At 37.7% G+C, this 16009-nt stretch overlaps 1 protein-coding gene and 1 pseudogene across 4 annotated transcripts in view; both read left to right on the forward strand.

Annotated features, from left to right (window-relative positions):
• Positions 1–16009, forward strand: part of Xrcc4 (X-ray repair cross complementing 4) — a 239567-nt gene that overhangs the window by 1842 nt on the left and 221716 nt on the right. For 2 of the 4 annotated variants that reach the window (XM_028854139.2, XM_028854141.2), the window contains exon 2: positions 10554–10702. In XM_028854139.2, the coding sequence (XP_028709972.1) occupies positions 10564–10702 (139 nt within the window). In that variant the 5' untranslated portion in view covers positions 10554–10563. Of the gene's footprint in view, positions 1–8403; positions 8665–10553; positions 10703–16009 lie in introns of those variants that run through there. The other 2 variants (XM_028854142.2, XM_028854143.2) reach the window with 2 other exon arrangements.
• On the forward strand, positions 554–1887 carry LOC119088739 (annotated as a pseudogene).

The raw sequence follows: 16009 nt of genomic DNA on the forward strand, positions 1-16009 counted from the left end.
AGCTCTGCTGTAAATTTCTCATTTAGAGTCATCTTGGGTTATTTTCCTCCTAACAGCAAAACCTGACTGTGTCATTCCATTTACAGACATTATTGTCTTCTCTGCGTCTGGAAGAGTATTTTCAGTTTTCATGTCATGATGTCCACAGAGTTGTATATAAAATGATGTATCTATGGTTTTCTGCATTTAGCTTTCCTCACTGTTGTAAGGATTAAATGAGTAAATACAAGTAAGTAATTTACCTGAGTGTTTGGTACACAGTAATTGTTAAGGTGTACCCTGCATTCTCCTTCTTGGGTGGAGGGTTAATGATGGAAAAATGGTTCGTTTTCATATATTATGTTTAAAAATTAATTTGGTTTCTTATACTGCCAGACCCCTTTCTCTACATTTTCTCTTTTTTCTTGATTTCTGATATTGATAGTATTTGTGGTTTCTTTTTACTTTAGTTACTTATTTATTACTACTCATATATTACTGGGTTTTATTTTTATCTATCTATCTATCCATCCATCCATCCATCCATCTATCTATCTATTATTTATTTATTTGTTTAGTTTTGTGCTTTCTCTGATTCTCAAACAAATACATAAACTGAAGCTAAATTTCTTTGGCTTTGATTGCTGCCTTCCTGGTCTCTATGTTTCATTCTCTTCCCCCATGACTCCTAGATTATGGAAAGTTTTGTTTTAATGACTTGATATTACTCTCATCTTAAGAAATGATTCTAATTGTCTTCTGTACCATGTGAGCAGCTTTCCTGTGTTGGCCCCTCACCCCTGAAAATGTATGTCTGCTTCAAGTTCTTCTCTACCTGCTCCTGGGAGCATCTCTCAGCTGCTGACTAGGGAGCACCTCTAAGCTGCTGACTAGTCTGCTGTCTGCAGTAGAATTGAACTGACCACAGACATTGACAAATGGGGTCCTCAGCGGTTTGGCAGTCCCACATCCTCCAACCCCACTCATCCCTTGTTGCAGTTTCCAAACCAGCATCATTTCACAGAATTTTGACACAGCCGCCAAGTTCATTGGGGCTGGGGCTGCTACAGTTGGGGTGGCTGGCTCTGGGGCTGGGATTGGGACTGTCTTTGGAAGCCTCATCACTGGTTATGACAGGAACCCTTTTCTGAAGCAACAGATCTTCAGTGCGAATCTGGGTTTTGCCCCCTCAGAGGCCATGCAGCTCTTTTGCCTAATGGCAGCCTTTCTCGTCCTCTTCTGCTTTCTGAAGTCTCCACTTCTACCTCCCATAGGTCGTTCATGGCCATGCTGCCCTCTATGTTCCTTTTCCTGTATGTCCTCAGGAAGTCTGGGCAATGTGCTTAGCTCAGGATTTGATAGAACACAAATAAATACTGTATTAATAAGAAAAACTTATTCTGTTAATCTTCTTACATTTCAACCTCATTTGTTTATTTTTCCCAGAAACTACACATTTCTGTGTAGTTCTCCTTTGTCCTAGTTACTAGTGTTTGATGGTTTTATGTGTTTTCTTCAAAACAACTCCTGCTCCCATACTGTACCAAGATTCTCTTCTTAATGTCACCAGTGATCTCCAGATGTTGATGGTCTCCAGTCATGGTCATATTTGGCCTATCAGTTGTTCACTTCCTTCCCCAAGTTTTTAACTTGGTCTGTGGCCATAGTCACATGCTTTTCTTCTCCTTGGTTTTTCCTTTTAGGCTTGCTCTGCTGATCCTTCTGTTCTTTGCAAACATTTGTTGCTGAAGTGCTCTATTGCTCATTATTTTGGGCTCCTTTCTTTTCTTTGTCTCCTTTAGATGATATCAAGACTTTTAACTTAAATTATTCATATATCAATGATTTACATATTCATATTTCTTATCCCTTCTCTCTCCAATGCTATTCATCCATCTAGTTGTCTACCTGAACGCTGACATTTGTAAATTTAAAAATTTATTTAAAAATACTGTGTGTGTGTGTGTGTGTGTGTGTGTGGTGTGTGCACATATGCCTGCTCCTCTATATGTGCATTATATATATTCAGGTTCCCATGGAGGCCAGAAGAGGTTGTTAGTTTCCTTGGATCTGGAGTGAGGCAGTTGTGAGCTGCACTGTGTGAGTGCTGCCAGCCAAACCAAGGTCCCCTGCGATAGCATGTACTGTCAACCACTAGTCTTTTCTGAAGCCCCTCTTTTTGCATTTTTAAAGAATGGTGCAAACATTTCCTATTAGAGTTAGGATTTCTATTGCTGTGAAGAGATACCATGATGATGTCTCCTCTTATAAAGGAAAGCATTTAACTGGGGCTACCTTTAAGGTTCAGGGTTTAGTCCATTATCATCATGGTGGGAAGCATGGTGGAGAAGGAGTGGAGAGTTCTATATCTGGATTGGCAGGCAGCAGGAATAGAGAGAGACACTGGGCCTGGCTTGAGCATTGGAACCCAAAACCCAACCCAGTGACATACTTCCTCCAACAAGGCTGCACCTCTTAATATTACCACTTCCTGGTGATGAAACATTCAAATCTATGAGCCTATGGGGGCCATTCCTATTCAAGCCCCCACAATCTCAATGTGAGCATTTTTCCTCCCACAACTATTCTGTATATTTTCATCTTGGTTAATGGCAACAGTACGCAGCAAGTTTCTGTAAGTTAACTCTTTGAAATTTAGCTGGGTGGTGGGGGTGCACAACTTTAATCCCTGCACTTGGGAGGCAGAAGCAGGTGGATCTCTATGAGTTCCAGGCCAGCTTGTTCTACAGAGTGAGTTCCAGCACAGCCAGGACTGATACATGGAGAAACACTGACTCCTGCCTTTCTTTTATATTCTGCTAAGTCCATCACCAAATCATCTTCACTCTGTCTATGAAACATGTCTGGAACTTTCCAGTCTCCATTGCCTTTTCTGTTAGTACACTGATTGTGTCTTGCTAGGATTTCTCTTATGTTAGTCACTCTAGGATTCTAGGTTTTTTTTTTTTTTTTTTTTTTTTTTTTTGGCATAGATTACAGAATTCATGTTTTTACTGGTTCCTTTTTCTTTTTTCAGTCCTTGCCTCCTGGTATTGGTCAGACTATTGCTTTTTAAAATGTATGTCAAAATTATATTAGGTTGTAGGATTCTAAATGTACCACCACCTTATCCTGAAGATTATATCTTAAAAGACAGTAAGGCTGTCAGTGGAAAAACTGAATTCCTAGTAGAATCTGAGGTTTATTGTAATGTATCAGTGTTAGTAACATGGGATTTACTAAGCTCAAACTGTTTATACTTTTCTTCTATTAAATTTCAGCAGAGTCAGTGTCCTCTCCCATAAGGTATCATCAGTCCAACTCATATACAGTCTTTCCTATGTTAAAAATGTGACGCTCAGAACTGAAATCTAATTAGAAGCACATGTGTGGGAAGGGACTAAGACTTGCACTGCCTCCTCCAAACCTGCCCCTCACAACTGCACCCATTTGGCTGCCTGTTTGCTAATGGGAAACAAGAGAATGAGTGACATTGGGGTAAAAGAGAAATGAAAGTCAATCTTGGGGAGAAAACCCTATTCAGTATTCCAAGTTAAGTTACTTCCTACAATTGAACCAAACACACAGAAATGTAAGAATCATAGGAAACTACCAATACCTAACATTTTCGTCAACCAACAGCAATTTTTTGTGGTTTAAATAATCAGAAACTCTAATTGCTCACAAGTACATACATTCCTAATTAAATGAGTAATTATATACTTCCCTTCCAGGCAGCGATTTCAACCATATCCCTAAAGACATTCTGGATAACTCTAGGGAGAAGAAGTCCTACAACCTAAGAAAAGATTTTATTTTGTGTTCTGTTGATGATAAATGCTCAAGCTGAACAGAAGCATTGTACCTAAAACGTAATAAATCCCTGCTCTTTTTTTGCAAAAGTGTAAGTTCTAAGATCTTCTGAGTTATGCAGGCCATAGACCAACCAACCAATTAACCAACCAACCAACCAACCAACCAACCAACCAAACAAACAAACAAAAAGACATCCTCCCCCAACCCCTCCCCACAAGCAAAAGTAAATACAGGGTTTGGGAAGATGGCTCAGTTAGTAAGAGCACTGGGACTGACGCATGAAGACCCGAGTTCAAATCCACCACCATTACTAGCAAGATGTAGCCGGGTGTCCCTGTAACCCAAGCATTGTGGGTAGAGACAGGCAAACCCTAAGTATTCTTTGGCAGCAAGTCAAGCATTAGACACAGCTTCTGCTTTAGTGAGAGGCCTTTTGTGAGGCAGTAAAGCAGAGGGCAGTAGAGGAAGACACCAAAAGACCTGCTCTGGCCCCTTGGGAATGGACACACAAGTAAATGCAGCAGTGTGGTTGTGATATAAGTCTGCCTTTTTGTCTAAAAATTCTGTCTGTCCTTGCTTTTGAAATATTAAAAATATTATGAGTCTTTAAAATAAATCTGTTGTCATGTTCACAATTATATTTTCTTTTCCTTTTTTAAAAAGTAAAGTCTAACAAAATAATAGGAGCAAAAATCCAATTATAGACTATCACCAGCTGGTTCAATGTAATTTTTATTCTGAATTCCCTTTAGGTATCAGCCTACTTTTCTTGACAAGGGGCCACTTAAGTAATTGCTTCATTAGAAACATGCATTTATCCCCTCCCAGTCTGTAAGTAGAACTCCTTGGCAGAGCTTCAGGATTTGAACACCTGCAGTCCAAGCAGTGTGAAGAGGAGCCATAACTGACTATTAAGAGCCAGAAAAGAAGTCCAAGTTCAAAATGGTGTTCTCAATGATAGTGTTGTAACTAACTTGAGCTGACCTAAGCGCTGGCGTCTGCACTGCTCCTTATCAGCATCCAAAAGGGCATACAAAATGCTTTGTAAACTAATTTAAAAAGTGTCTTGTTTATTCAGAAGCAACTGTGAATGGTATTTGTTCAGACCAAGATCACATCAATTGCACACCAGCCAACAACGTATTAGTCTTCTAAGAGAGAGGCCATGTATCAAAGGCACACAGTACTGAAGATAAGCTTCTCAATTCTCAACTGTTCTGAGCTCTCAATAAAGCTACTGATGGACAAATTGGGGTGGGACCCAAGTGGCTCCACCTGCAGGCTCCTCTTAGATCCCTGGCTTTGGCTGAGAGAGGTGTTGATACGGATGTGTCCTTTAGTACTCTCAGGAAACAAAACATGGGCTCTCTTACAGCGCTAATCAGGCAGCCTCTCTGAAGAGGATTCCACCCATTTTCTCCAAAATGGGGGCAAAACACTGGCGATTTCTGTGTACAGGGCTAGTAGGAGCAAAAGTAGACTTGATTTGCTCTAGCTGACTTAAAAGAATTTCAACTCTCATCTGTTCTTGTGGTTGATTCTTGGATATTTTGTATTTGATATTTAATGAGAGGGTAGTCTCAGGAAAGGAATAAAGTATTTAAGAAACTTGTTCAAATGTATATTATCAAGACCCTAAGACTTAATTTAAACAATATATTTCTGAGGCTTCTGAGGCACAGATTACTTATAGTATACAGTGTTGTCACATGTGAGTGAGCTTATTAATATGTGTGCCACTTGACTATGGTTCACATAGCCTTGCTTCACCAGCAGGTACACTAATGTGGGAATGGAATGTTTCACAGATTCCATCCCAGTTTCAAACCAGTATTCTAAAGCAGTATTTCTTTAAAATAAAATTAGCTAATTTTATGAAGTATTGAATTGATGAGAAAATTGGAAAATAGTTAAAATGTTAACAATTCAAATATATTTCTAGAAAGGATCTGATTCTTAGCTGTCTTTTCAGTGCTAGGGAGCTTAAAGCCCTTCATTTTACTGTCAGTTGAGTGACTGACAGGCAGCTGGAATACTGACTTTCAAATAATTTGTCTCTATAGTTAGGAATTTGTTAGGGATTCTAAATATGGAATTAAAAAAGCGACAAAACAGTCTGTTTTATAATGATGTAAACTGCTGGGTTTTGTTTTCACCAAGTTAATGCAAACAATAGTCATGGCTCTGCAGGCATCTGTGAAAAGAAATAATTGTGTGTGTGTGTGTGTGTGTGTGTGTGTGTGTGTGTGTGCTGGAGCACATATCTCTGTGTCCCCTTGTGTTTATGTAAGTCTATAGAAGCAAACTATGGCATTTTAAAGTAGTTTTTGTACCGTACCCCCATCTTCCTAATTAAAGTGTTTTTGTTGATGTGAGTGTGTTGCTGTGTGTGCATATACATCTATGTGTGCATGTATGTGAAGGTGTGCAGCCAACCTTGGGTGTTTTTCTTCTGTAGCTGTCTACATCTTCGTTTTTGAGTCAAGATCTCATTGGAAACACAGACTTGCCCATTAGGCAAGTTTGGCTGGCCAGTGAGCCCCTAAAATCTGCCAGGTTTTGCCATGTTTGTGTGATAAAAACTTTATCAACTAAACTTTCTCCCTATCCCCAAATTCAGGTTTGAATCCATATGAGTTATGTGCTTCTGAGTTACAGATGTAGCTCATTCAGCAGAGTGCTTGCTAAGTACTCAAGTGCCATTGGCTTCCTTCCCTACCACCACAAAATACTGAAAATACTGGGTGTAGTGTAATCTGCTTGTGATCTCAGGACTTGGGAGGTAGAGGCAGGGAGCTCTGATCACTTCAAGGACATCCTCAGGCACATAGCAAATTCCACTTTGAGGGCAGCTAGAACTTTATGACACTCCATCTCAAAAAAAAAAAAAAGGTGCTCTTAGGAAAATTATAAACACTGAAGAAAGAAATTGAAAGAGACACTAGAAGATGGAAAGATTTTCATATTCATAAAGAAGCAGAAATGTGACCCACAGATTCAGTTCAGTCCTCAGAAAAATTACAATAACATTCTTTCACAGAAGCATAAAACATTAAATTCATATGAAAGTTCAATTGAATAAAATAAAGGATCCAGAAATTTTCCCACACAGCTACAGTCACCTGGTTTTCCACACAGATGCAAGAAATATTCACTGGAGAAAAAACCAGATCTTTAACAATGGTAATGGAAAACTGAATCAATCAATCAATCTCTCTCTCTCTCTCTCTCTCTCTCTCTCTCTCTCTCTCTCTCTCTCCCTCTCTCCCTCCCTCCCTCCCTCCCTCCCCCCCCGGAACTTACTTTGTACTAAATAGATCAAAGATTTTTAATGTAAGGCCAGAAACCCTGAAAATGTTAGGGGAAAAAATAGGGAAATATTTGAAGATGCAGCTATAGTAAGGACTTCTGAAAGTGACTCCAGTAACTCAGGACATAATCCCGAGAGCGGACAAGTGAGGCTGCAGTGAACAGAATGCCTCCGTAGAGCAAAGGAGAACATAGAGCAGTGCTTCTCAACCTTCCTGATGCTGCGACCCTTGAATGCAGCTCCTCATGTGTGCTGAGCCCAACCATCAAATCATCGTCATTGCTGCTTCATAACTGTAACTCTGCTACCGTTAGGAATCCTAATGTAAATACCTGATATGCAGGATAGCTGATAATGACTCCTATGAAAGGGCCAGTCGACCTCCAAAGGGGCTGCAACACACAGGTTGAAAAGCACTGATACAGAGTGAAGAGACAGCTCCAGATCAGGGGAAAATCTTTGAGAGCTGTACATTTGATAGATGATTAGTAGATAGACTATATAAAGAACCTAACTAAATACCCCTGAGCAAAACATCCCAAACACTGGGTTAATAATGAGATGATGAGATCTCAGAAGAGGTGTGTTGACTAGTTGATGTAAAGGTAAATATTTGTAAATCGATAAGGCATTTTGGAATTAATTACATTTATGCAAAAAAAGCACTGTATTATAGGAAATAGTTCGAACAACAGAAGTATGTTTTAGATTTAGTGATTATAATGCCAGGGGTTCAAGTTTAAATGTTTCAATTTTTACATATTTGAAGTGGGAACAATTATTATTTCATTTGATATCTTTAGGAAGAATATTACTTTTCCTACTAAACTTCAGATAGAAATTACCTTGATAATTTATCATTCTGGAGGAGTCATACATTAAATTTTAGACATTTTTAATTTTAGATATTCTCTGGGCTCTTTGTACAATTTTCTGTAGGAGAGTAAAGCTGTGACACTTTATAATTACACACTTTCTTGAACACAGAAGACAGAGGCTTATAATAATTTAGCCTTGTTTGTGAAGTGGAAGCAACATTCAAAGTTATATTGAAAATTAATAAAATTATTACTTATTTAAGATAGTATACTAGTATTAACTTGAAACTGATGATTTTATAAATTTGCAGTTGGCAAAACTTTTACTCAATGTCAGTTTACTTTTGATTTTTATAATATTTGCCTTTTTGAATATATTGCAATTTTATATCACCTTTTCTTACACAAGAGAAATGATAATATTCTTTTAGACTTTCAAGAAATGTGGGGGAATGATTTATTTTGTTTTATGAATATGGGTATTTTGTCTGTGTCTCTGTAGGTACACCGTGGGCATGCAGCACCAGAAGAGGCCAGAATAGGGCATGGCTTCCCATGGGACTAGTGTTCCCGACAGTTGCTAGCAGCCTTGTAGATGCTGGGAATCAAAACTCTGCACAAGCAGCCAGTGCGCTTAACTACTGATTTAACTCCTTCTTTTAGATTTTAAAGGATTAGCTGGAAGAGATTCATGTTATGTGATTATAGAAGAATTCTTTATAATAGTTTTTTATTGTTAAGGTTTGTACTCTATTGATTTTTACTTTTTATGATATTTTTCCTTATGTATTTTAAATTTTCATTGATTTCTTTTTGTTAGCATCTTTTGCTATTAAGCATATTTTATTCTTACTCAATTAGTACATGTGTGAGTATGGCTAATGTGTAACACGAATTTTCATAGGTCTTATAATAAAAACCTGGTGCCAGATATTGGGGTAAATGCTGAAAGATCAGAGAGAAAAAAGAACAAGGCATAGTTATCACCTCTTACCTCTAGGACTCCTCAACCTGCAAAAGCCTCTAGCTGAAAAGGACATTCTGCTGAAAACCCTTTAGTTCCTGTCTCCTCACACCTCATATCCCTATCTCCGCCCAGCCATCATTTCCTGGGATTAAAGCGAGTATGCTTCCCAAGCAAAGGCATGAGATCTCAAGTGCTGGTGTGTGCCATCACTGCCTGGCCTCTATATTTAATCTAGTGGCGTGTTCTATTCTCTGATCTTCAGGTATTTATTAGGGTACACAATGTATCACCACACTAATGTGTGTGGGTGTGCTTGTGCAATGGTGTGTGTGAAAGTTAGAGGACAGTTTGCAGGAGTCCTTTTTTGCTTTTCTCCTTTTGTCACATAGATTCCCAGGATCCAATCCAGATCATCACGATTGATGACAGGCACTCTTACCTGCTGCTGAGACATCTCATTGGCCTATTAAGCATATTTTAATGAAGCACATACAACTCAGGGATAAGCGGGTTATAGGTTAAAATATTGCTTTATTCAAACTAAATAATATGTATTTAACCTCATCCAGTATAATTCAAGAATATCCAGCCCCAGAGTGACTTACAGACCTATCACTATGAATTCATAGCCAAAGAACCTCTAAGCCTAAAAATTAAGAATACAATCACTAAGTCTCAGTTTCACTTTTAACCACCCCCACCCTGCCCCCAGAACACACACATATTGTTAGATGGAGAGTTAAGCATGTGTGACCAAGAACACTCCTGGTTGATCCTGGTAACTCCTGGATGGAGATGAGAACGGGATAGTGGAGTAGTACTGATGATTGATGTCTTGTTGGTCCTTTTACCCAGTGGCAGCTTTCAAAGGTCTATGCCTGAGCCTTTGCTGATCAACATTTTACATAAATCATTGGAACCCTTAGATAGGAGCTTTTCAAAAATTTTAGTGACAGAGTCAAATAGAGATTATAATGTATTGGATCAAGAGAACAAACCACCTAGTCAATATAATCTCAGCAACTGAAATACAAAATAAGAAATTTCACTCCTGTAAAAACACCAAGAACCAATATCAAAAACTATATATACATTGCTATATATGCTATATATACATATAGATATATAGGCTGTAGTATGGTGTTACTCAGGAAATAAAATTTGTTGAAAAATTTAGGCCAACAACAAGTTCAAATGGGAGACAGATGAGTTAGAGATCTAGATGTAAGAGGTATGATTGTAAAGCTTTTACATAACACGGGAGGACATCTATTGACCCACACTCAATGATGCCAGACTCACAATACTGACCAAAAGATACACATTTTGTTGAATTATTCAAAGAACCTGTTTCTTTTGTTAGAGGGAGGCTATTTACTCTTGAAAAAAGGGAAATATAAAATTTACTCATGTTGCTATAGTAATTTTATTTAGCCCATCAGTTTGGCCAATTATTTGCCCTAAAGGGCTTCTGTTTTTCTCATCTGTAAAATCTGCAAGTCATTATTGAACAAAACTATGACTTACTGAGTTCAACAGTTGACTCTCTTATACAGCATTTTACTTTTTTTTTGGAGTTTATATAGTTGAAAGACAAGTTTAAAAATTATCATTTGATAGTTGTAGTCTCCTTTTACATATTGATTTTGTTTTTTCATTACAGGTAGCCAGAAATGGAAAGGAAAGTGAGCAGAATTTGTCTTGCTTCTGAGCCCAACGTAACTTATTTTCTGCAAGTGTGTTGGGAGGGAACGGTAGGATCTGGTTTTGTTATTACACTGACGGATGGCCATTCAGCATGGACTGCGACAGGTAATCTTGATAGCAAACATGTTTCAAGTAAAAGTTAAATGTCCTACTCTTTAGGGACTCTTCAAGTTAACATGTTTCTTCGTGGACACAGGTAACATCAATGCTCAATTTTCCCTCTTACGCATTTCTGATTTGTACACAGGTCTGTAATATTTGATGTTATTTTCTAGACTCAACACTACTTACAGTAGCTAATTCTGCTGGCTATGTCAGCCTTACTGCTTGGACTTAGTGATAGCTTTATAACAACCTCTTTACAGAAAAGCTAAACAGCACTTTAAAATAGCTACCTCTTCTCGGGATGTGAGGAGGGTTGAGGGCAAAGGATATAGATTGGTTGGGGCCAAGAGATTCTGCTGAATTGTAGGTGTGGCATTCTCAGGCTTTGCTCTGACTTCATCTAGTTGTATAGCTTGTGTTACTTTTGAATGGATATGTACTGTGCTTCTAAGAAAACAAAACAGACCCACAGCCTAACACTGTAATGCAAGGGTTACGTTTTTATGTGGACAGACTTGCTTTTGTGACAAGTTTTTACTGATGTCTTAAGCTGTGAATGGTTCTCAAGTCTTCCATAGCATATGTCAGGGGAGCCTCGTTAGTACAGTGACAACATGTCAGTCTCAGATTATGGCAGGTATAAAGTTAAAAATTAGAATTACATTGCTTTCAAATAACAAGATTTTAATGTTTTCTTAAGTATTTTAACAAAAAACTAGTTTTGTAGTTACATAACACAATTATTTCTGGAGTTGTAAATGGTATATTAGATGAAAATTTAAGAATTCATTAATATACTATTTATATATTCTAACAAAGTTTCCCTAAGATTTATCATTATGATTACTATCTCTAAAATTAAAATCTATCATGAAATTCTGTTTAGCTCCTGAATGATACAAATCCAGAACAATCAAAATGAATTCAGACTTACAGTTTTTTCATTTGTTGTTCACAGCAAATGAGAAATGTTTACATTTCTGTTTTAGGAAAACAAAGGGATTTCAGGGATAATGTGTGTAGTACTCCGTATGTTTGTTATTTGAGATGTGAATTTCTTGGTGAGAAATATCAGCTGCTGACTGCTTCTGGTGGGGTAGCAGGGAGTTAGGTATGTTATGCTCGCACTATGGAGTGAGTATACCTATGTGACAACTCTTGTTTGAAAGAGTAGAGAGGCCGGGCGGTGGTGGCGCACGCCTTTAATCCCAGTACTCGGGAGGCAGAGCCAGGCGGATCTCTGTGAGTTCGAGGCTAGCCTGGGCTACCAAGTGAGTTCCAGGAAAGGCGCAAAGCTACACAGAGAAACCCTGTCTCAGAAAAAAAAAAAAAAAAAAAAAAAAAAAAAAGAAAGAGTAGAGAATGTGGATGGCTAAAACCATGGTAGTGGCTCTGTGTGGATCTCTGTTGCCCGAGTGGACTCAGCAGACTATTTATATATATATATATATATATATATATATATATATATATATATATATATATGCAATAATTCGAGAAGAGGGGTTTCAAGTATATCATAGTAGTTGGAAAAAAGAAAACAAACTGATCACTTCACAGTTAGTGTGTTTGTAAATGACACCTCCAGTTTCCTATTTATTTACATCGCACATTGATCACAAATTCAGTGCAGTCTTCATTTTCTTCTCTAATAAATGTAATTTAGTATCACAGAAGTGTGACAGGAGACTTCCTTCTGTCTTCCTGGTGGCATGTTGACATGTTGGCTTCCTTGAGTGACCGTATTTCAAGCATGGAATTTTGTAGTGCAGTCTGTAATGATGTATTTTCTGAACTATCCAATGAAGTTTTAGATTTTGCATATATTTTATACCGTGTATTATCCATTTATATCATCTTGTTTAAATATTAGGGCAAATGTGCAAGCAAATATTAAAATGTATCTTTGTTATTTAAGGTTTATTACATACATGTCATATGGTACTTCACAGACATTACACAATTAAGAGTATTGAAACAATTACTAAATGAAACATGAAAATGGGTTTCCTTCCTATACCTCTTCCTGTGTTTTAGTGTTCAACTGTTTGATGGCTACAACCTTCAATTAGGGATAATTTTTTCTCTTTTCATTTAAATGGAAAGGATGTGAGGTTTGTTTCATTCTCCCACACACTAAGCTTGCCCATTTCTTCCCCATTAGCAATGCTTTATCTAATGAATGTTTGGGGACCTAATTATTATGTGGCCTGTCATCAATCCCTTCTGTATTACCGAATGTTGTGTTGCAGGGTATTTCACAAAGTGGGTTAATGATTGATGATCACTATGTGCCTTGGAAAATAATTGCTTTGGCAGCAAAAAACTTCTGTCACCTATTTGTTGGTGGGTGTCTTTAAGTTTGTTGGAGATTAATTGAAGACTTACTGATGTTTTACTATCAAATATTTAGATTTGAGTATAATTTTTCTAAAACAAGTGTTTTGTGAATTATATGGAAATAACATTACAGAACTCATAGGAAGGCTTTTGTGTAAATAAGTCTCTGATATGAGGCCACCCATATTCTCAATGGCATAGGTTGATGTCTTCTGCTTTCCGACATGGCTTAGGATGAATGCATGCAATCTTCACTTACACATGGAAACAGTCTATGAATAATATCAAAACAGTGTTTTTGGAATTTCTGCTAGTCTGAGAATAGTTCCACATTTTTATGTTCTTGTTTGTCCTTTCACCTTTTGATGAAAGTCACTGAGCTTTAGTCTGGATGGATTTTATTACCATGTTTTTATTTCAGCCATTTCAAGTTTAGAGCAAGGAATGCATACAACTGTGCTGTCTTTCTTAATGTAAAAATAAGCTGGCAAACAAGTAATTTTTCCAAGATTGAGGTTTGCAGCAGACAAAGAAAATTTCATGTTCCTTTAAATAGGAAATATTTGGTCAAACTTTGAAAAAAACAGGTTCCTTTTTCACATAATTTTTTTTGTATGTTGAATTTTTAAAAATTTAATTTATATTTGTAAATCTCCTTCTAACTCCAGCTCCTCCTGTGTCTTTTCCATGCCCTCTCAAATTCATGTCCTTTGCTTTACATGTGTATTTCTCTATGTACATATAGATACAGTCTGTTGAGTCTGTTTAGTGTTGCTCATATATATGTGTTTTTAGGGCTGACCATTTCTGATTGGATAACCCATCAAGGGGCTCGTCCCTGGAGAAGACAGATTCTCCCTTTCTCAGCAGCCATAAGTTGCATCTAGGAGTAGGGACTTCGAAATTTCTTCCATCCAGACTAGATGTCACCTGGCATTGCTGTTATATAGGTTTGTCTTTAAGCAACCATAATATTGAGATTTTGTGGATGTAACTTTTCTGTGATATATAGAAGACGCTGTCTCCCAGCCAACACCAGGTTTTCTTGTTCTTAAAATCTTTCCACTCCCTCTTCCCCAATATTCCCCGAGCCTTAATAAAGGGATTGTTGTAGGTGTATCAGTTGGCATTGGTCATTCTGCAGTCAGGTGTTTTCTGATTTCTGTAATGAACTCTATCTTCTACAGAAAGAAGTTTTTTTTTTTTTTTTTTGATTAAGGGTGAGTATTGCACTTACCTGTGGGATCAGGGGGATCAGGGTAAATATTTAGTATTCAGAATGAAGTTAGAAGTTACACTGGCTTAGGAAAGTGTCAAAAGTAGATTCTCCTTTATTGTTCATGACATTACCAGATAGAAGTTCTTGACTAGGTTTACAATACTAGGTATAAATTCCTTCCTATTGAATGGGCTTTAAGGTCAATTAGACAATTGTTGGTTTCCCTCAAGATTTAAGTGTCACTATTGTACCCTTGGGAATATCTGGCCTGACTGCTCATTATTGTGGTTCATACCCATAACAGCTGGTAGGACTGCTGATTCCCTTTCTACCTTGGAAGCTTGCCTGGCACCTTCAGATTCTATAAGAGATAGTTCTCAGAGAAGATTTCCAGTTCAGTTTCTGGAAGGTTGACTTCTCCCAACCTGTATCTGAAGTGTATAGAGTCTTCAATAATGGAGTTGGTCTTACTTTCAAGTTCTGGAAGGCATTCAAGGGCAATGATAATAGCCTGTATTATTGGCAGGGGGGCGGGGGGAGAGTCTATTCAACTCCTCAGACCAACAACTTGAAAGGAGATTTCTCATGCCTGGCCCTGGAGATTTTGTTAATTGTCTACAGCTCTTGGAGGGCATTACCACCCTAAGTGATATCAGCTCATTTTGTGTGTGTGTGTGTGTGTGTGTGTGTGTGTGTGTGTGTGTGTGTGTATAAACTGGGGAGACAAAAAGACGACACACAAATATAAGTATAGATGCATGCATATATGTCTTCCTTTTGTCTCCCCAGTCAACTCCCCTTCCCATATTTTTTCTCTTTCATTCTTCATAGCACTGTGTCCTACTATCCCCATCTTTCTTGCCCCTGTGGTTCTTTATTACACACCTGGTATCTGTCCTTATTCCAGGCTATATGCTCACATTTAAAGATACAAAACGAGGCTCTAGCTCTATAAGGAAGTGTGAACTCACAACATTTGTCCTTCTGGATCCGAGTTACCTAATACAGTAAAATATTTTCTATTTCCATCTATTTACCTACAAATTTCACTGTTTATTTTCTTCACAACTGAATAGAATTATGTTGTAAATATGTACATTTTCATTTATCATTAATCAGCTCAAAGAAGTTATTTTGTTTCCATTTCCTAGCTGTTTTGAATTGAGCAACAATTGAACATGGCTGAGCAAGTATCTATAGAGTAGGATGTGAAGTCCTTTGGACATATGCCAAGGAGTGGTATAACTGGGCATGTCATAGGCATACTTTTAGATTCTTTGAGAATTCTCTGTTATGTTGGTACCAGTATATATTCCCACCCAATAGAGTGAGGCTTCTCCTTTCCCCATATCGTTTTCAACATTTGTTGTCAGTTGTTTTCTTGATCTCAGCCGTTCTGACATGTATGGGAAAGGGAAATCTTTTCAATTCAGAGGCTTTACATAGATGTCCTTCACCAAAACAAAATTGGGGGTAGGGTTAAAAAAAAGTAAAGTATTGGAAAAAAAAGTTGAGTTACTTACACCTACTATAATATGCGGCATGGGATCACGTGGGGCAGTGTAATAGCCAGGTACTACAGTTATGGTTTACTTGACAAGGGAAGTGGCCTAAAACAAACGTGTAGAGATTGTTAAATGCTCAAACCTGGGCTTTGTCAGCCTCTTCCAAAATACTGGATAAGCTACTTGTCCTAGGCTAAATACTGAGAAAGTAGTGTGCAAAGATTAAACTGTTTAAAAGAAATA

The sequence above is a fragment of the Peromyscus leucopus genome, chromosome 11 (assembly GCF_004664715.2).
Source record: "Peromyscus leucopus breed LL Stock chromosome 11, UCI_PerLeu_2.1, whole genome shotgun sequence".
NCBI lineage: Eukaryota > Metazoa > Chordata > Mammalia > Rodentia > Cricetidae > Peromyscus > Peromyscus leucopus.